This window comes from Babylonia areolata, chromosome 15 (genome assembly GCF_041734735.1).
Source record: "Babylonia areolata isolate BAREFJ2019XMU chromosome 15, ASM4173473v1, whole genome shotgun sequence".
NCBI classification, from domain to species: Eukaryota; Metazoa; Mollusca; class Gastropoda; order Neogastropoda; family Buccinidae; genus Babylonia; species Babylonia areolata.
The window spans coordinates 5143876-5165083 of record NC_134890.1 but is presented as its reverse complement, the minus strand read 5'-3'; the positions used below and the strand labels follow the sequence as shown (position 1 = coordinate 5165083).

Here is a 21208-nt window from a genome sequence, read left to right as displayed (position 1 = left end):
CACACACACCTGGCCTTCGTCTGCCGCCATCCCACACACACACACCTGGCGTTCGTCTGCCGCCATCCCACACACACACACCTGGCCTTCGTCTGCCGCCATCCCACACACACACACACCTGGCCTTCGTCTGCCGCCATCCCACACACACACACCTGGCGTTCGTCTGCCGCCATCCCACACACACACACCTGGCCTTCGTCTGCCGCCATCCCACACACACGCACACCTGGCCTTCGTCTGCCGCCATAGTGGCACCGGCAGTCCACTGAGACCACACACCAGAGGAGATCTTGCACTGCTGCTGGGTCACTTCGGTGGTGTTGTGCCTCTTCTGATTCAGCTATAGCAGGGCGCCACCCACTAAGCCTCCTGCTGCTGCTGATGATCACTTTGTTGTAGAGCCAGACTGTGAGCTTCCCCTCCAGAGTGGAGACCACCATCACGTCCCCCCCTGAAACTGTTGACACAGAAGACCTTGGCAGGACTCACCCCGAGCATGGAAGTGGAGGGATATGGAAACTAAGGTCACCATGATGGCACAGCATAAACGGCCACACAGTGCGGGACATTTTTTTTTTCTATATTTGTGAGTATGAGGGAAAAGGCAGCTATTTATAGTGAGATAAAGTAATAATGTTTAAACAGATTTCTAGGAATGGGTACTGATGTATGTGACTGGTTTTGCCCACCATCAAAATAGGCAGTGATAGCGTCAGACTTAGAAATGTGACTTGATGAGTTGTGTGTTCTCCCTGCAAATCACCGTGGACACACAGGGACGGGTCATTCTGTTCTTTCCATTCTGAATTTTTTCATCTTTGAAATATGTTCGCTGACAGCAGATTTTTTTAAATCCACTTTAATGTTGGGGAACTTTTTTTTTTTTTTATATCCAAACCTATTGCCAGACAATTAATTTTTTCATGTTCCCCCTGTGTGTCTCAGAGGGAAGCTGTGTTTGAGCCTTAAGAGGAGAGAGAACATAAATTGTGCATAATTATATCTCTTTTTTTTCTCAGGGATGTTACTTGTCTTCATTATTTCATTATACAAAAGATTTTATTTACAGTTTATTCAAGCTGCATGGAGAAAAAAATATCATGCTGCATTGTTAACAAATGCACTGGTTTGGATTCATGACTGTATTAGTTTGAGTGATGTAAGTGATAGGTTTCGATGGAGCGTGTGTAACCAGGAGAGCACAGTGTCTGCTGAGTCACCGACAGACACAGATGTGACAGCCTGTCATGGGTGGGAAGATGATCAGTAGTCAGCTCAACACTATGATCAGTAGTCAGCTCAACACTGTGATCAGTAGTCATGATCAGTAGTCAGCTCAACACTATGATCAGTAGTCATGATCAGTAGTCAGCTCAACACTATGAACAGTTGTCATGATCAGTAGTCAGCTCAACACTATGATCAGTAGTCAGCTCAACACTATGATCAGTAGTCATGATCAGTAGTCAGCTGAACACTATGATCAGTAGCTGAACACTATGATCAGTAGTCAGCTGAACACTATGATCAGTAGCTCAACATTATGATCAGTAGCTGAACACTATGATAGCTGAACACTATGATCAGTAGTCAGCTCAACACTATGATCAGTAGTCAGCTCAACACTATGATCAATAGTCAGCTCAACACTATGATCAATAGTCATGATCAGTAGTCAGCTGAACACTATGATCAGTAGTCAGCTCAACACTATGATCAATAGCTCAACACTATGATCAGTAGTCAGCTCAACACTATGATCAATAGTCATGATCAGTAGTCAGCTGAACACTATGATCAATAGTCAGCTGAACACTATGATCAGTAGCTCAACACTATGATCAGTAGTCAGCTCAACACTATGATCAGTACTCAGTTGAACACTTATCAGTAGCTGAACACTATTATCAGTAGTCAGCTGAACACTGTGATCCATAGTATGACATGAAATGTGCAGTATCTTCTCTTCATGGAAAAGAGGGCTTGAACTTAATTTTTGATATATCATGGTCTTTGTTTTTCTCATGTGCAGATGAGCGCACCATATGTTTGGTGTGTGTGTGGCTGTGAGTGATGTGTGGCTCATTTCTGTATGTCTGTGTTTCACTTCCACAGATCGGTGGTGGTCTGTTCGTGCTACATTCCAACATCATGTGGCAGCAGTTCTGAACACACCACATTTCACAGTGTGGGTCAGGAGTGGCACTGATTGTAATTATCTGGGCAGCAAACAGTTGGGTAATTGGTTAAGTTCTGGCACTGGTTTATCAGTCTGGCAAACAAGGGATTCGTTACTTAAGCTCTGGCATTTGCATATTATCTGGCTGACAGATAAGGAATTGAATACTTAATTAAGCTCTTGCACAAGCTCTTGCCAGCAAACAAGGGATTTATTACTCCACCTGTGTCAGCAAACAAACATTCATTAGGGAAGCTGTATCAGCAAACAAACATTCATTAGGGAAGCTGTATCAGCAAACAAACATTCATTAGTGAAGCTGTATCAGCAAACAAACATTCATTAGTGAAGCTGTATCATTCATTAGGGAAGCTGTATCAGCAAACAAACATTCATTAGGGAAGCTGTATCATTCATTAGGGAAGCTGTATCAGCAAACAAACATTCATTAGTGAAGCTGTATCAGCAAACAAACATTCATTAGGGAAGCTGTATCAGCAAACAAACATTCATTAGTGAAGCTGTATCAGCAAACAAACATTCATTAGGGAAGCTGTGTCAGCAAACAAACATTCATTAGGGAAGCTGTATCAGCAAACAAACATTCATTAGGGAAGCTGTATCAACAAACAAACATTCATTAGTGAAGCTGTATCAGCAAACAAACATTCATTAGGGAAGCTGTATCAGCAAACAAACATTCATTAGGGAAGCTGTATCATTCATTAGTGAAGCTGTATCAGCAAACAAACATTCATTAGGGAAGCTGTATCAGCAAACAAACATTCATTAGTGAAGCTGTATCAGCAAACAAACATTCATTAGGGAAGCTGTATCATTCATTAGGGAAGCTGTATCAGCAAACAGTAGTTGCCTAAGCTCTGGCTTTGCCATATCTGGCTGACTAATTGGGGATTTATTACTTAAGCTCTTGCATTGTTTCTGCCCAGCGAACAGGGAATTATATGCTTAAGCTCTGGTATTGGCTTATTATATAGTCAGCTAAACTCTGGCATTGGTTGATTTACCTGGTCTCCCGCCCCCTTCCCCCCCCAACTCCCTCCCTCCCTCCCTCCCTGACTCCCCGCTGCACTGAATCGAGAGCAAAATTCTGGGCACATGTTGGACTCCGTGCTAACAGAAGACAGGGGAAGACTCCATATATTATTATATGTGGTTAAAGAATCAAGCTGTTGGTTTTTTATTGTATTGTATTGCTCTTTGTCAACCGATTTCTCAGTGTGAAATTTGGGCTGATTTCCCCAGGGAAAGCACATTACAGTGGAGCCACACCCATTTTTTTCTTCTTTTTTTTTCTACCTGCAAGGGTATTTATTTTTCTGTCATAGTGGATTCGTCAACAAAATTTTGCCAGGGACAGCCTTTTTGTTGCTGTGGATCCTTTCACACGTGCCAAGTGCATGCTGCACACAGGGCCTGTTTAGTGTCTCGTCCCAAAGACTAGCATCCAGATCACTGCTCAGGGTCCACTAGAATGGGAGAAAATACTGCCAGAGTTTGATCCTGTGTTCTCTGATTCGCTCACTATCTGGGTGGGCACATTACCGCAAGGCCATCACTCCACTGAGCGGGTAGAGAAAGTGAGGCTTTAAAACAATCTTTCCGCTTTCCACTGCCATCTGCTGTATGGGCTGCAGCCTGTCGTGTGCTTCAGCATGGGTTCTGTGAACACACAACATGGCGTGGATTCCTGTGAAAGGAGGATGGTGGGGAGAGAGGTGTATGAAGATTTGAGAAAGAGAAGAGTGAGTGATAAAGTATTGCACGTCTGGAAATAATGTCAACTTATGTTAATTCAAGCTTTTAATGATTCACCAAAGTTCATTTTTTATTCTCAGCTGTGTAAATTTGAAGTAAAGACTTCTTAACAATATCATTATGTGAGGATTTTGCTTTAAATTTTGTTTATTCTGTGAGACATTTGCTTTGAAAATAATTGTCAGTATTCTGTGAAAAGTTTTTTATTTTTGTTTTTTAAAGAAGGTTCAGTTATAATTTGTGAGGATTTTATATTTATACAAAGTTTAGGACTTTGCATTTTAACACAATATTTTTTTTAAACTTTGATCGGTTGATTGTCTGACTGACTGATTTTTTTTCTAATGAGTACTAGTCCATGGCCTGATGACTGAACAGGAACAATGTTGCTTCATTCAGTGTTCCACCATGGAGTGGTTTCTGTACACTGTGAAAAATGTAGTTCACTGTCTGTGTTGTACATTCAGAGTATTTCAGATCTGAAGGCTCCTCTAGTCCTCACAACATTCTGCCTTTCTGTGGGATGTTTTTTGTATTGGAAATTGGTACCACTTTGTGTATGCACACGTATATAGACCATATACATACATATATTATACACATACACTTAGAGATAGAGGTGTTTATTAACCTGCAAATGTCTTGATCTTTTTCCCCCATTTTGTTAGTTTGACCTGTTTTATTGCAGAATAATGTTGACAAAATCAGCACAGCTGGTTTCATGACAAAGAACAAATGAAGAGATCAAAAAGATGACTGGGTCAGCAAGATGGTGATGTCTCTCCACCTGGTCGATGCTGCACTTCTTGTCCACAGGTTGGGTTTCATTCCCCCATCATCATCAGAACAAAGTTTTGTGATTTTTGTTTTGTTTTGTTGTTGTTTTTAAGATAGATGACACTGATGATGTTTTCACTGTATCATGCAGCGTTGTGATATGCAAAGTCTATTTTTGAGATTACCTGTCTTTAATGTTTTTTGGGTTTTTTCATTGACAAATGAAATGCATTTACGTGATTGATATTTAGTCTTGTCAAGTGTTGGAGTATTTGGTGACTCTGTGGAAGGCTTCAGTGTGGCCCAGTGCAGTTGGCTGGGCCTTGTGCTTCATCATGGACACATGTTTTGTTGGTCTGGAGTGTCCTTGGTCACTGGGACATACAACCTGCAAGCCATCTGCTGTTGGCTTGCTTAATCCATTCAATGGAACGTTCAAGTGTGGAATGAGGCAGAGCAGGACGTTTCAGGATGGCATGATGATGTTAGCACAAGGAGTGGAAAGATGGAGAAGAATGGATCTGTCAGCTTCGGCACAGAGGGCGAGCCTTTTGCAAGGCTTGCTGGAATCCAGGGATTGTTTGCAGCCATCTTAACACTAAATCACTGGGGATTTCGTTCACAGTGGAGAGCGTTTACAGCATAATGCCATTTCCCAACATTTGTCCACTGTTTAAGTACATGAAATAATATATCCTTTTCTGCTCCTGGGTATGACTACAAGGTGTTCAGATGTATACATGTATACTGTAGATATAATTCAACTATTCAGCATCTTCATTTGTTGTCAAAATGATTGGGAGGAAAGTCCAAGCCCCCCCCCCCCCCCCCCAAACTCTTCAGGACCTTTAGTCCACAGTTGGAACACTCCATCTTTGCTGCTTGGGAAGAGTTGCCAAGTCTGTTACATGGTGTGGTTGATACTGGTTCATGTGTGTGTGTGAGTGTGTGCATGTGTAAGCATGTATGTGCTTGAGTGCTCATGTTTGTGCACAATTGTGTGCATAGGAAGTTGCATTGTTGCAATGTTAATGTACCAATGTGTGTGTGTGTGTGTGCACGCGCACATACCTGTGTGAACACTTGTGTTGGCACACACTTTTGGAAGCAGTGTCATTGCAATGCTGTTTGTTGTGAACGTGAATGTTTGAAATTGTTCAGTGATTTAGTGTTTGGTGAAGTGATCATGTTCATATGCTGGTTTGGGAAGGAAACATTTTGTGCCAGTCTGTTTAATGACTGTGTGTGTTCCATCAGTACTGGGTGAAATGTGTGTGTTCCATCAGTACTGGGTGAAATGTGTGTTCCATCAGTACTGGATGAAATAATGCGATTGATGCTTGGTTTTCTTTCAGAAGTCTGGCTGTTAAACAGAAGTAAATGAAATACAGGAGGTTTGAGAAGCATTTACACTGATTTTTTTTTAATGCTAAAAAGATTGGTGTAAGGGCTCTGCTGATCAAACCCGAAATATTCCACAACCTCAGTTTAACACACACCAAGAAAATATTCAGGTAATATTGACTATATTGAAAAGAGTATCACTTTACAAGTGAAATATTGTGTATGTATGGAATCAGTGACCGACTTGGTATTCTATTACTGTTCAGGTTTCTGAAATGTGTCAGTTATATATATTTAAATATACATATACATTCTGCTTACACTGTCTTGGTAACCTGTTGCAATAAATGAAACAATGTGAAGGGGTGAAGAGTACTTAAAGTGGATGTCAGGGTTGGCACCTCAGTGTACATGTTGTAGCTTTCTGAAATGACTGCTCAATGTGCATTATGTAAACTTGATGTTGGCAGTTTGAGTTACACTGTGTATTCAACAGTGAATCAGAGGGATTGGCAGGTCGAGGTCAGGGCCTTCCATCAGTTGTTTCCCTTGTCACTCATTTCCTTTGGCCTGTGGGATTGTGGACGAAACACATGGGGCGAAAGCTCACCAACAATGTTTAGTAAAGTAGTGCTTTAGTGAGGGACGGTATGTTTAAAAAAAAACAACTTTTAAACATATTTCTGTTGTCTTTTTGCCAATCAAGTCTTTTTCCTACCATTTCCTTGCTCATGACTTTTTTTTAGTGCCAACTCACTAGTTTTAGTGACATTTTGCGTGATCTGCACTTGTTGGTGAGCTTTTGTCGGGCCCTGTTACCCATGGAGAATTGTTTTTGTTCAAAGTGCAGTTTTGACATGTGAAATGTGTAATCACTGCCTTTTCAGAGACAATGGGAAAAATAAACAGAATGCTGATGGAAGTGGATGGTCTGTATTGTGAATAAAATGAGGGGAAAAGAGTTACTGGTGGAGGAATGGCAGATTCACAGAGTTAGACCTTATTTGTTGTGATTCCTTCCCCCTTTTTTTTTACTGTAAAACTAAAAGCACACAGGACAAAAGCAAAGAAAATTAGAAGCCGTATTTACTGCATGTGTATTCAAAAATTTTATTCAAATAAAATGATAAACATAATAAGTTTGCAAGCACTATATTTTAAAAGGTAAAATATGAAGCTTATCTGATTAAAAAAAAAGGGGGGGGCGGGGGGGGGAAAGGAGGAAGGCCAAAGCATACCTTTATGTACAGAATCCTACTTTGTTAATTGGACGTTCCTCCCCGCTGTAAATCTCAATTTTACACCATACCAATTATATCACTGATGCACCTCCACTTTCATTCATGGGAATGTTCAGGTATGGATGATAATCCTCCAGGGACAGCGGCCCAGTCCAGGAATGAAAATGTCCACTGGAAGTGAACAAACCAGCGGCCCCCACCCTACCATCATTTACAAACACAACATGAGGACCACTGAATCATCCACTTTCAATGACAGTTCCAAGTTAACCCACCTCCCCTCACCAAATTAATGTTCCACACCTGCCAGACACAGGATGTGAAGGACTAGCACCTGTACCACCACTGAAATAGTTTGGAAAATGAAAGGCGGACAGGAGAAAGCCAAACAGGAAGTGCACCAGCTTGAAAACATGCACATGCACACGATTGTTCTCTCTCATACACGTCCACACACACACACACACATACCACACACGCATGAGTGCATTTTCAAGTTGGTGAACTTTCCACTAGCACCTGTATCCAACTTCCCCTTCTTTTCCAAACATCAATCAGTTACACAGTCCCAGTGCCAGCAGTCCACAGGAAACTATTGAATGTTGGGCACTGCTGCCGAGTCACTGTGGGTGGTATTCAGTAGTGCCTCTTCTGATCCAACATACGTAGGACACCACCTACTAAGCCCCCTTTTACTGGAGACAACTTGGTCACAGAACATGACTGAATGTCACCCCCGGAGTGGAGACCACTACCACATCCCAACAATGATCGCCCCTTGTCAGTCTGATGACACCAAGGAAGGAACTCGACACAGGCATTGATGGAGGGCAGTGGGGGGGGATGAGGGGGGGGGGGGAGTGGACATCGAAACTAAGGTCACACTGAGAGCCTGGCTTGAAAGGCCATACATGTTGGGGACAATTTCAAATCTGAATATCTGTTTCCATGGATAATGTGGCTTAGGTGTCAAATGGAATTCCACCTGGCAACAAATCCGTACAAACCCCCCCTCTGCTATAATTCTGCCTTTGTCAATACAGAACTGATCCACTGAAATAACCTTCCCTTCATGGCAGTGGAAGTTAAAATCATTCCATTTAAGTCTGGAATTGTCCAGTCTAATTTCATCAGTGCTTCCTGAGCAATCATCAATTCACAACCCATGATAAACTGTGGTGGGCATTGTTAAATCCAAGTCACTGTCAGGACTGTTTAGGGGGAAAAGCAACAGTTATCCATTCTTCCATGTATCTCCCATTCAAATTCTGCTAGTAATGACAGAACTGATTGATGACCCATAATCCATATTAGAGCATCTCCCCTTTAAGGCCAGCCACTAGTCAAGTAACTTTTTTTTTTCTCTCCGACTATCTCTCTCTTTTTTTTTGTCCACTAGGTGTATCATCACTTGTGGATCACAAAAAAAGTGTTCTTAGATTTCTGTGAATACCCGTTGCTGTGGAAACAAATCAAAATGGCTGCCAAACAATGTATCAAAGAAATTGGGTTTGTGGTCCATGTGGTGCATGCAGACACTTTTTGTTATGTGGACTTGATACACAATGACAATATCTTCATTTTCACGCTAGGTTGTGTTGATTCTTCAATTATCGTACTTTTTATGATTTTTTTAAATTTGGGGTATTGTGAAATCCTCAAAATTTACAATGGGTAATAAGATTGGAACTGCTATGAATTAAAACCCAGAAAATATTTTCATACATACTCGTGACAAAACTTCAATAACATGTCATAAAACAATCACGCAAAGTCTCATGGTTGTAGGTTTACTCATCATTGAGCAAGTCCAAGGTATGCTGTCAAGGCCAGAAACTTGACAACTTGCGTCGAAATTGAATAAAAAAATTAATAAACCCTTTCGTGATTGAGCAAGCAATCTTTATTGGCAATTTTTTCATTGTTAAAGACATCTTTACAGTGGAAAAACTTATGCATATGATAGAAGAGATGTTCAAGAATCAAAATCCATCAAAAACCCAAATCATGAAAAATCATCATTCTGGTCTCTTTTGCACAGCCATGTCTCCCCTTAAATACTGCTGATACTATCAGGACTGCAGTTTAAGTGAAAAAACATATTTGAGACAATACAATACAAAGCATAAAAGAATCAAAACTGAAACTGTTTTAAATTTGAGCAGTTCATAAAATACTGGCAACAAATATTATTCTTGAAAAAAGAAGTATCACTCAAGACAACAAATGTACATTTTGTAAAACCAAAAAGAAAAAAAAACACCAACCACTTGTTCATCACATGCAATATATCATCTCCTTTCTGGAAAGATGTGGAACATTTCTTAAATGACAACTGCACCAATACACATAAATGAAGTTCTCATCTCCATTATAATTCCTGCGAAGTTCTTCCACAAATTCAAAGTTGAAAAACCTTATCCCATTTTCTGTTTTTAGAAAATATTTAAAAATAAGATGCCAAACTGAATAATACATTGCAAAACAAACATGCTATACATAGATTTTACCTCTAAATGGCACCAATACAAAGCACTTATCAATTCAATTAATAATAATAATTGTGAAGAATACATGCACATTTCTGTTATTAACTTTTTCTTAAATCTCTTTGCGATTTCACCAAATACTTCAAAATGCTTGGCTTAGATCGTAAAAATGTTCAGTTAGGTATTTATATCATTTTATATGCGTTTGAGTATGTGTACCTTTAGACACGATGTAGGTGTTTTTCATCATCTTTCTTTTTTCCCGTGTTCTGTTTATATATGTTTCTTCTTTTTTTTCTTCTTCTGTGTATGCTTTTTATGGATTGACATGATCCCTTATCAGTTATGTCAAAAATCATGTCTCAGTGATGTAGTAGTCTACCAGTAAGTTTTTCTATAGTTCCTGTGTTACATGTTGTTGATATGCTTGGATATATGTAACTATAGGAAACATCATTTTTGTTCTTCATTCCATAACTTTGTGCAAATGTTCAAAATACACAACAGACAAAACAGGCAAAAAGAGGAAAGAAAGTTTACATGGTAGGTCTCGCTTTATTATGTTTTCTTTTTTCATTTGCTGATTTATGTATTCTTTTCTCAGGTACTTGTGTATGAAATACTATACTGTAATGGGTTTTTTGTGGGATTTTTTTGTATGAACATAAAAAAGTATAACTGTGAACCAAAGGGATGACAGACAAAACGAGATACCTGGAGCCAGAGTGCTGAGAAACTATGGCTGGAAAGAGTGGGTGAGGGGAGAGGGGAGGGGGGCTATTTGGGAAGAGATAGGGTTTGAGGCCAGCAGAGTTCCTGCCCAGGGTGGAATGGGTTAAGTTTAGCAACAGGGTGCTTCTTTCCCACCTGACCCTCACCCATTATTGGGACAAAGTGTAGCAAAGGTAATGCCATGACCGCATGACATTCTTAAACTGAAGGAAGAAAATATAAATCTATACTTCATCATCCACAGTAACAGAGAGAAGACTTCTAGAACAACATAATTCTGAGTGGAGCTCTTACAAGTGAAGGTCAAATAAAGACAAAAGAGAGAAGAGGAAGAGAGCGTGGTATTTTCATCAATATATTCTTTCAGTAGATGGCATCACCAGTGAGATTACACATACACACAGATGACATCTTAAAACTACAACTATGACCACTTCAATGGCTACTAGTCTACTAACACTACCACTACTTCTTCCGTCAACCACAAACAAAAGCTGTCCCTAAGTACAGGAGCAGCAGTAAATGTTATATACAATTCAGAGATTGGCAGCAGTAGTACATAAGTGTTATCCAGTTCTGAGATTGGCAACAGCAGTACATAAATGTTATATACAATTCAGAGATTGGCAGCAGCAGTACATAAATGTTATATACAATTCAGAGATTGGCAGCAGTAGTACATAAATGTTACCCAGTTCTGAGATTGGCAACAGCAGTACATAAATGTTATATACAATTCAGAGATTGGCAGCAGCAGTACATAAATGTTATATACAATTCAGAGATTGGCAGCAGTAGTACATAAATGTTATCCAGTTCAGAGACTGGCAGCAGTAGTACATAAATGTTATCCAGTTCAGAGACTGGCAGCAGCAGTACATAAATGTTATCCAGTTCAGAGACTGGCAGCAGCAGTACATAAATGTTATCCAGTTCAGAGACTGGCAGCAGCAGTACATGAATGTTATACAATTCAGAGACTGGCAGCAGCAGTACATAAATGTTATCCAGTTCAGAGATTGGCAGCAGCAGTACATGAATCTTCTTTCTTCTTCTATCCAGTTCAGAGACTTGCAGAAGCAGTAAATGTTGTCCAATCATAATGATATGGGTACTGATGTAGCGTCTCTCTTCAGTCGGAGACCAAACTCAGAGAAACTGTAAAATCCAGTCAGTGACTGGGGTGGGCAGATTCCTCAAGACTCCTGTCATGAAGTGTGCATCGTACCCCACCACCTGACGGGTCGGTGGGAACCTGGACGTCAGAGCCAGCTGCACAGCACTCACCACACGGTGACAGTCCTCAGATGCATTGTCTAGTCTTTTCTGCGAAACCCTGGAAACTGAAAAGATTAAGAAAGGTTGACGGTCCCACAGCCTTTTGGGGCAGTGAGTTCAAATCCTCTGTGTCTGGGGCTCAGCATAGGAAGGTGCAGCCCAGTCCTATCCCTCTGCTGTTTTAACCTTCCCCAACCATTCACACTTGGATAGAGTGAGGAAAATTGGACACGAGGACACAACACAAGCTGAAATGGAGCCCCTAACCCTGACCACTGTAACTGAAACAGGCACATGAATGTTGTCTGGGCAAAATGCACATCTTAATGTTACCAAATACATTGAGGTTTTAACACCTAAACATGAAGAAGTTATTGAATCTGTGTTCTGGTGGATGCATCACACACACACACATACAGGGAGAAATACTCGCACACATGCACACAATCACACACACACATGCATGTACATTCACATATACATATATAAACCTGTCTAAAATCGCATTATGTGGATAGACGTTAAACTGAAGAACACATATAAACCCACTGAAGACTCCATGCAGGACTGCCAAGCTTAACTCAGACACACACTGACTATTTCTCACACCACTGTAGCAGAGACAGTATACTCACATCTTTCAACACAGAGATCTCCATAATGCCTTTTGATGTCGTCAGGCACTTCCTCAAAACGGTTCTGAAATTCCTTGACCCACTTGGGAATGTTGAGGATCTTTGTCTTGAAATAGCCAGGCTCCACCAAACACACCGTGACGCCCTGGCTCTTCACCTCCTGTCTACACACACATTTTCACAGACATGTATTAACCAGTTCACTGCCAGCTCTTCATTTCCTGTCTACACACACATTTTCACAGACATGTATTAACCAGTTCACTACCAGCTCTTCACCTCCTGTCTACAGGCACATTTTCACAGACATGTATTAACCAGTTCACTGCCAGCTCTTCATTTCCTGTCTACAGGCACATTTTCACAGACATGTATTAACCAGTTCACTGCCAGCTCTTCATTTCCTGTCTACACAAACATTTTCACAGACATGTATTAACCAGTTCACTGCCAGCTCTTCATTTCCTGTCTACACACACATTTTCACAGACATGTATTAACCAGTTCACTGCCAGCTCTTCACCTCCTGTCTACACACACATTTTCACAGACATGTATTAACCAGTTCACTGCCAGCTCTTCACTTCCTGTCTACAGGCACATTTTCACAGACATGTATTAACCAGTTCACTGCCAGCTCTTCACCTCCTGTCTACAGGCACATTTTCACAGACATGTATTAACCATTTCACTGCCAGCTCTTCACCTCCTGTCTACAGGCACATTTTCACAGACATGTATTAACCATTTCACTGCCAGCTCTTCACTTCCTGTCTACAGGCACATTTTCACAGACATGTATTAACCAGTTCACTGCCAGCTCTTCACTTCCTGTCTACAGGCACATTTTCGCAGACATGTATTAACCAGTTCACTGCCAGCTCTTCACTTCCTGTCTACAGGCACATTTTCACAGACATGTATTAACCAGTTCACTGCCAGCTCTTCACTTCCTGTCTACACACACATTTTCACAGACATGTATTAACCAGTTCACTGCCAGCTCTTCATTTCCTGTCTACACACACATTTTCACAGACATATATTAATCAGTTCACTGCCAGCTCTTCACTTCCTGTCTACACACACATTTTCACAGACATGTATTAACCAGTTCACTGCCAGCTCTTCATTTCCTGTCTACACACACATTTGCACAGACATGTATTAATCAGTTCACTGCCAGCTCTTCATTTCCTGTCTACACACACATTTTCACAGACATGTATTAACCAGTTCACCATTAGGGAAACATAACTCCTGTTGCACAGGCCTCTGACAGGGAATTTTCAGTGAAAATAGGTATAAATAAAAAAATTGCAAGGCTATATTTTTTGTCAAATGTATGCAATCCATGTATTTTACTTAAAGAAAATTGACTGAGCTTTTCTATTTAAAGTGTAATGAAATTACAGAATGTACAGTTAATGATTTTGAGCTGTTTGAACAATGAAGTACATTTTAGCTATTTAATGTTTCTTGATGACAAAAAAACAGTTATGTAACTGTAACACTTTCAACAAAAGATAAAATGAAAACACAAACGAGCAACCAAACAAAGAAACAAAGAAACCCCACAAAATGAAGGTTGGTTATCCAAGGTGTTTGTTACTGAACTAAAAAAACAACAACAAAAAACCAACCAAAATGACACTCATTTTCAGATTTTGATATAAACAAGTGTGTGCTATAATCAATGTCCATATCCCCCCCCCCCCACCCCCACCCCCTCACCTCCTTCCTCCTCACCTCGCTCTCCCTCCACTCCCTCTCGCTTTCCTTGACCTTGAGCCTCGCAGACTTATGAATAGAGAACTAAGTGGTCAAGCTCACCTTTCCCCCATCCCACACCCACCCCCTACACCACGCCTCTATGCCACACACTGATTTGCTTCATCTGTCACTTTTGTGTCAAACTCAGAACAGTGCCAAACACTAGTTTGCTTGGACAAGACCAAGACTGTAAGATTGGGCTGGCATGGTCAATGCATTGAGCCACAGATCACGCTCCACAGTATATTAAGGATGGTGTTTGTGTTTATTCATGATGGTAATATAGTTTTGTTCTGGGTTTGACAACAGTTATGATGCTATTTCTATTTTTTGGCAGAAGAAAAATCTGGCAAAGCCCTGTGATCGATTAACCTGCCAGACAATACAGACAACTATGGTATGATGGGTCAACTTGTCATGTAGGCAGCAAACAGGTTAATATAGGCATTCATATATACAGGCACACCCACACATACAGTACCTGTAAGTATGCAATCAAATGCACTTACATACATCCACAAAACTTTCAATATTTGACTGGAAAAGAGCATACCTGAAATAATAAAGGAAAGCTTCAAACTCAAATTGTGAGGGATCAAACCTTGCCTCAGTCTACAACCAAAGCCCGAGATGCCATTCCTGGTCTGAAACCACTGGAGAAAGCCTTCAAGCCAAACCATTTTATTGATACCTCAAATTATCAGAAAAATACATCCATCCAAAACTCTGAGATTCCAAATTCCATGTCAAACAATTACATTACAAAGCTGGAGTTACCTAACCTTACAGCAGTCAGTCAGAGAAAGCCGGCCACACAAATCTGGAGATGCAAAACATGACCCCACACATCTGAATGAGGCCAGTATAGCATTCATCAGTAAATAGCAAGAAGAGTAACTTTTGTTCCTGGAGACATAAAATGTCTAGTCAACACTGCTAAGCACTTCCCATCAAACAGCACACAGGTCAATAAACAGATGTCTCTGGGTCTGTTTCTCTGAACCTTTCATTAATCTTACAAAACTGGAAAAAAAAAAAAAAGCCCATGACCAAGACCTTTGATATGACAAAACTTACCTCAAAGCATTAGAGAAAACCTCCAACCCAAACATTCGTAAGACAAAACTAACCTCAAAGCATTAGAGAAAACCTCCACCCCAAACATTCAAACGACAAAACTTACCTCAAAGCATCAGAGAAAACCTCCACCCCAAACATTCGTAAGACAAAACTAACCTCAAAGCATTAGAGAAAACCTCCACCCCAAACATTCAAACGACAAAGCTTACCTCAAAGCATCAGAGAAAGCCTCCACCCCAAACATTCAAACGACAAAGCTTACCTCAAAGCATCAGAGAAAGCCTCCACCCCAAACCTTCATATGACAAAACTTACCTCAAAGCATCAGAGAATGCCTCCACCCCAAACTTGGAGACAGCGTAGGGAGCGGGCACGGCGACAATTAAGCCCTGCATGCTGGACATGTTGACCACCCGGCCACCAGCCTGACGCAGCAGCGGCAGAAAGATGCGGGTCGTGTTGATGACTCCAAACAGGTTGACAGGAGAGACACTGGTTCCAGTCGTCCTGTGTCAGCCACTCTGTGGGCACCAGGAGCCCCGTCACTCCAGCATTGTTCACCAGGCCCCACAGGCCTGCCACCAGTTACTGTCAGTGTTACTGAAGCATTCGCCTGAAGGTACAAGTTGGTAACAAGTTGTCAGTGTATGGCTGCTGTCACTTGACATACACACGGCTTTCTGTTGTACTCTAACATCAAGTAAATTGTGAATTCAGAGAACAGCAGAATGCCATGTGCACTTCAAGCAATGCAGCCATACTCTAGCAAATCATTATCAACTTCTACCTTCAGACAAATGCTTCAGTGTCCTGAAACTCAAAGACAACATTTAAGCACATTGTGAGAGATTTTGGAAACAAACATCAATATTCTACACTGACCTTTTCTATCCTTCCTCTGCTGTTGTTCACACAGTGATATAATAGCATGAATGAAGACTTTAACTGTATGAAACACAGGATTATTTTCCCTGAACGTGCCAAACAGAAGAAAAACAGTGTCCTTCAGAATGTGTTCCATTCTCATCAGCAGTTACCCCCCTTTTTCATAATCTTTTCAACCAGCTCAAACATAGTTGTGAAACTGAAAAGACAGTATGTTTTTTTCCTTTATTTTTCTAAATTGGATTTTTTTTTTTTTTACTGTAACATTACATGTTCCATATCTGTCAGAACATTCAAGTGGAAACATGAAGAAAATATATTCAGTGAGAAAAAGACATCAGTATCAATGTAAGGTTTTTGCTTTAAAAATATGAAGGAGCTGTCATGGTTTGGAAAAAAGACTGAGCCCCCCCCCTCCCCCCACCCCGCAGCCACCAACCCCTTTTTCTTTTAAACGTATTATTCATGTCCATCACTTATTAGAGTTCTGTTTTTGCTGGTGTTTCACCTGTTCCAGCAGGAAGCCTGCTCTCCACTAACTGCCGAGCACTGGTGATGCTGTTCTCATCAGCGACATCCAGCACAAAGGTGGTCACCCTCTCTGAACACATCTGCTGCAGAGTCCTGGCTGACTCTGATGTGTGACACGTCGCAAACACGTTGAACCCCTGATCTGTCAGAACATGTCAGGTGTATGATTGTCAATGTGTGTGTGTGTGTGTGTGTGTGTGAGAGAGAGAGAGAGCATTATGTGAATATGTGCGTGAGTGCATTGTTTGTGTGTGCATAGTTTGTGAGAGTGTGTGTGTACGTGTGTGTGTATCTGTGTGGGTGTGGCTGTGTGCATAAATGTATATATTAGTGCATGTGCCAGTGGGTATGTGTGTGTGTGTGTATGTGTGTGTGTGTGTGTGTGTATGCACGTGTAGGTGCATATATCATATGCATAAGGATTACTTGACTGCAAGCTAGATATGTATACGTGTCTATGTATTTGTGCATGGGTAAAGGGAAAGGGAAGCATATATAGACTATTTAAATGCATGACAGTGTGTGTGTGTGTGTGTGTGTGTGTGTGTGTGTGTGTGTGTGTGTGTGTGTGTGTGTGTGTGGAAACACTTGTGTATGCATCTGTGCCCATGGATGCAGGTGTCAACAGGCATGTAGATTTGTACACGTGTGTGTGTGTGTGTGTGTGTGTGTGTGTGTGTGTGTGTGTGTGTGTGTGTGTGTGTGTGTGTGTGTGTGTGAGTGTGAGTGTGAGTGTGTGTGTGTGTGTGTGTGTGTGTGTGTGTGTGCACTTTTACTTGAACAAAGCTGAGCTGCACATACAATCATGTCTGTGTGTTTACATGCATGTGTGCGTGCATGTATGGATACGTGTGTGTTCACAAAATAGTGTGAACAGGTTCAGCATACACACCATCAAGATGCTTTGCAATCATTTTGCCGAATCCACTGCCACAGCCGGTGATCAGCACATATTTGCCAGCGTGATCTTTGATACGAATGTATGACAGGGCCCAGGTCACCAGTTTGTAGGTGACATACATCGCCAGCAGTGTCCACAGCATCTGCACATCACCAGTTCCAGGAAGTCAGGAGGACAAACCACTATGTTCTGTCAACATCTGACATTCACTGAATGCATCAAACAGACTTCATGGGTGAATTTGGTTTCAGACGTTGGGTTTAATTACTCTGGAAAGGTTGCAGTCCATCTGTGTTTCATGCCAACTTGGAGAAGGCTTCACTGTCTTTGACCTTCTACACAAAGGTAATCTGTGGGTTTTTTTTGTTTTTTTGTTTTTCTCATTTCAGACAACTTTCATACACTTAATTCATTTCTTTTGCACAATGCATTTGGTGCATTTCCAGTTAAGACATAACTTCAAAAACTCACACAAACAAGATTTCATGCCACACAGTTTTCATTGTCAGGAATGTGCTTCCCAGTTTTGCTGTTTGTGTTTTTACCTGAATATCAGGTAGATTTCTGATATGATGGATATCATTATGTCTGCCTCTGGAAATTGTGTATCTTCAATGGATTGGTGTTTTAAGTCGATTTGACTAAATTCATGCTTGGAATTTCTTCTGTGCACTTTGTACAATGCATGCTGATTCATTTCAGAAGTAAGACACTTCATTGCTTAAAGAACTCATAACTAAAAAAATACAGACTGTATGCAACAAAGGTTTTAGTCAGTGTGCATAAAATTCACTTTTTCTGTTTCTGACAGAATTTTTGGGTAGCTTACTGCAATAAGACTTGAAAATTTCATGTTTTGAATATCTAACGCATTGGATGTTGAATAAAAAGCATAACTGATACAAAAAGAATAATACAGTTGCCTTGAACATGGCTGAGTGAACGCAAGCAAAGCCCTATACCCTCCTACTACGACAATGCCAAACATGAGACTGATGTATATTTACCCCTCGGCAAGTGACGTCAACTATGTTGATGAAATCAACCAAATAGACTGTAAGATGTGTTGTTATGAAAATGCTAAAATATTTAAATACTTTGACAGAGGAAAAAAAAAGGTAGCAAACAGTTTTAAATGTATTAATAAGTTGTTTGACTTTCATATATCCCCATCTCAGTCACTCAACTAAATTTGATTTCAGTAAAAGATGGTAATAAAAGTCCTATGGTATAATTCCCAAAAACTATTGGAAATACAAATAGTTCCTTCCTCCTCCATCCTCAGACCCCAATTACATTCCACACCCACACCCTGTATACCTCGTTCTTCTGAGAGAGTACAGAGAAAGACAGGCAGTCTCGACGTGACGGACAGCCAATCAACTTCGAGGATTTACATCACGTGATGCGCCTCTATAAGTCATGTAAACACGATTTCTCCGGGGGTCCAATTCAACTTTTCTCTGTCTTCGAAATGTCAAACCGGACACGTTCCAGGGGAAGAAATGCCGTTAGTGATTGCCAAACCATCTTCGTTCTATTCCTTTTCCTAAGTACCGATTTCTTACACTGACACCGTGGCAAATCAGAATATGCAAATCATCATGATGTGGGGACTTCCGAATAAGAAACGGAGTGAATTAAAGGTGACTTTGTGCCTTTGACATGGGCGTCGGGCCAACGAACAATATGCCGAGCCGGGGAAAATGCATGGAATTAAACCGCATTTGACACATCGCGCTGGATATGAAGCGCTGTCGACACGTAGCGCTATTGACGTGTAAAACTTGACAGTGACCGGATAAGACATGACAGAGTAGTTCTGGACCATACACACTAATTTTCTCATCGTTAATTGTGGTTGCACGAAGTGCAAACGGCGCCAAGCGCTGTTGACACACTTAACCTCATCGGGAGGCAGCCCGTTTTGACGCTTCCTCGTCATCAAACTGAAACTGTATTCCAAGTGAAAATCATAAGATGTATTGAAAATAAGCGCACTTAAATTGGTTACACAACAAAACTTACTTCGTAGAGCAGTTTTTGTCTTCGGCAATTAAAGTAAAGCTGTTCGTGCTGTCGTGAGAGCTCGTTCGCTCAGCTGAAATTGCACTGCATGGGGTGCAGAAAAAAACAGTTGAGTAGGCCACTCGGCTAGACTGCACGAACGCTTTACCGCGGCAGTCGGCCTCAATCGCCGGCTCAGCGTCAGTGTGCATGTCGTCTGCATTCAAACGTGTGTCATTGACATATCCATTTCTGTGTAACATACGGTGCCCTCCCGTCGTCTGTGTTCACTTCGTCCCCCCATCACCTCCCCCCCCTCTCTCTCTCTCTCTCTCTCTCTGCGTGACGCACGTGCCACGTATTAAACTGAACTGTTACCACCTAATTTGGAGGATCGACGTAAAATCATCCGTCTCCGTCACTACAATGTATTGGATTGTTGACTGACAACCAAACACCAGCCTTACTACCTGGAAACCTCTTATCTTGACACCTGCAAACAAGACCGTGACCACTGAGCAGAAGATCCAAACCTTCTTCAGAGTCAGTGTGTGCAGGGACGACCGCGGTATTCAAAAGGCGGCCACACAAAGTTCAGTTCCCTGCCATTTTTACTGTTTTCCATCATTAGCAGTACAGTTGGTTTTCAAATCTATTTATTAAATTTTATTTATTTATTTTTTACATGCGCTCTCCCAAGTCCGTTGTGACGACTGATGGACACTCTGGCCCCTGTGACGTATTTATCCTGATCCTGATCCGCGTGTCTGTATCTCTGTCTACTGTCTCTCACTTTTTCTGTCTTGCTCTCTGTTTCTCTCCCCCTGCCTATCATATTTGTGGAATGCCAAGCAGAAGAGGGGGACACGCTCCTCATTGGCTTGCTATATAGAAGCCCAAGTACCACGAAGGTAAACACCGAAAGGCTCAATGGGCTACTTTCAGAAGTGATGGATTTACGTTTTTCTCACGTGATGATGATGGGGGACCTAAACTTCCCAGATGTCGACTGGCACTTGGAGAAAGTTACAGGCAAAGGTGGACCTGAACATACCAGTTTCCTCAAGACAATAAAGGATGTATTTCTAATTCAGCACCAAAAGACACAAACACGCTACAGGGAAGGAGAGAACGCCAACGTGCTTGACCTGGTTCTCACGAACAGAGAAGACGTGATCAATGAGATCAGAGTAGAGGCAGGACTTGGGAAAAGCGACCATTTCTCAATTGTCATCAGTCTCTCATGCACATGCGGGAGCCCACCCAAAGTGACACGCTTCAACTACAAGAAAACCGATGTTGATGTACTGAAGGAAGAACTGGGAAAAATCGACTGGACAGAGGAACTGAGGGACTTGCAACCAGATGCAGCATGAAAAACATTAAAGAGCACATTAACGCTGCTATCACCAAGTCAGCTCTAAAGACCAGAACCAATGGTAGAAGAGAAAAGAACTGCATGGATCAGGGCACGCTGACGTCAGTCAGAAAGAAGCACAAACTCTTCAGAAAATGGCAGAACACAAGAGATGGTAAGGACTTCGAAGAGTACATAAAAACGAGGAATCAGTCAA

The 21208-nt window shown here is 41.3% G+C and overlaps 1 protein-coding gene across 1 annotated transcript; it reads right to left on the bottom strand.

The window, feature by feature from the left end:
- Positions 1-8576: 8576 nt before the first annotated feature.
- On the bottom strand, positions 8577-19863 carry LOC143290095 (retinol dehydrogenase 5-like). Its single transcript, XM_076599384.1, is given in 7 exon segments — positions 8577-11887; positions 12458-12621; positions 15626-15792; positions 15794-15885; positions 16704-16868; positions 17619-17769; positions 19656-19863. Coding segments are annotated over 6 exon segments (933 nt in total). The 5' UTR covers positions 19656-19863; the 3' UTR covers positions 8577-11693.
- Positions 19864-21208: the final 1345 nt, after the last annotated feature.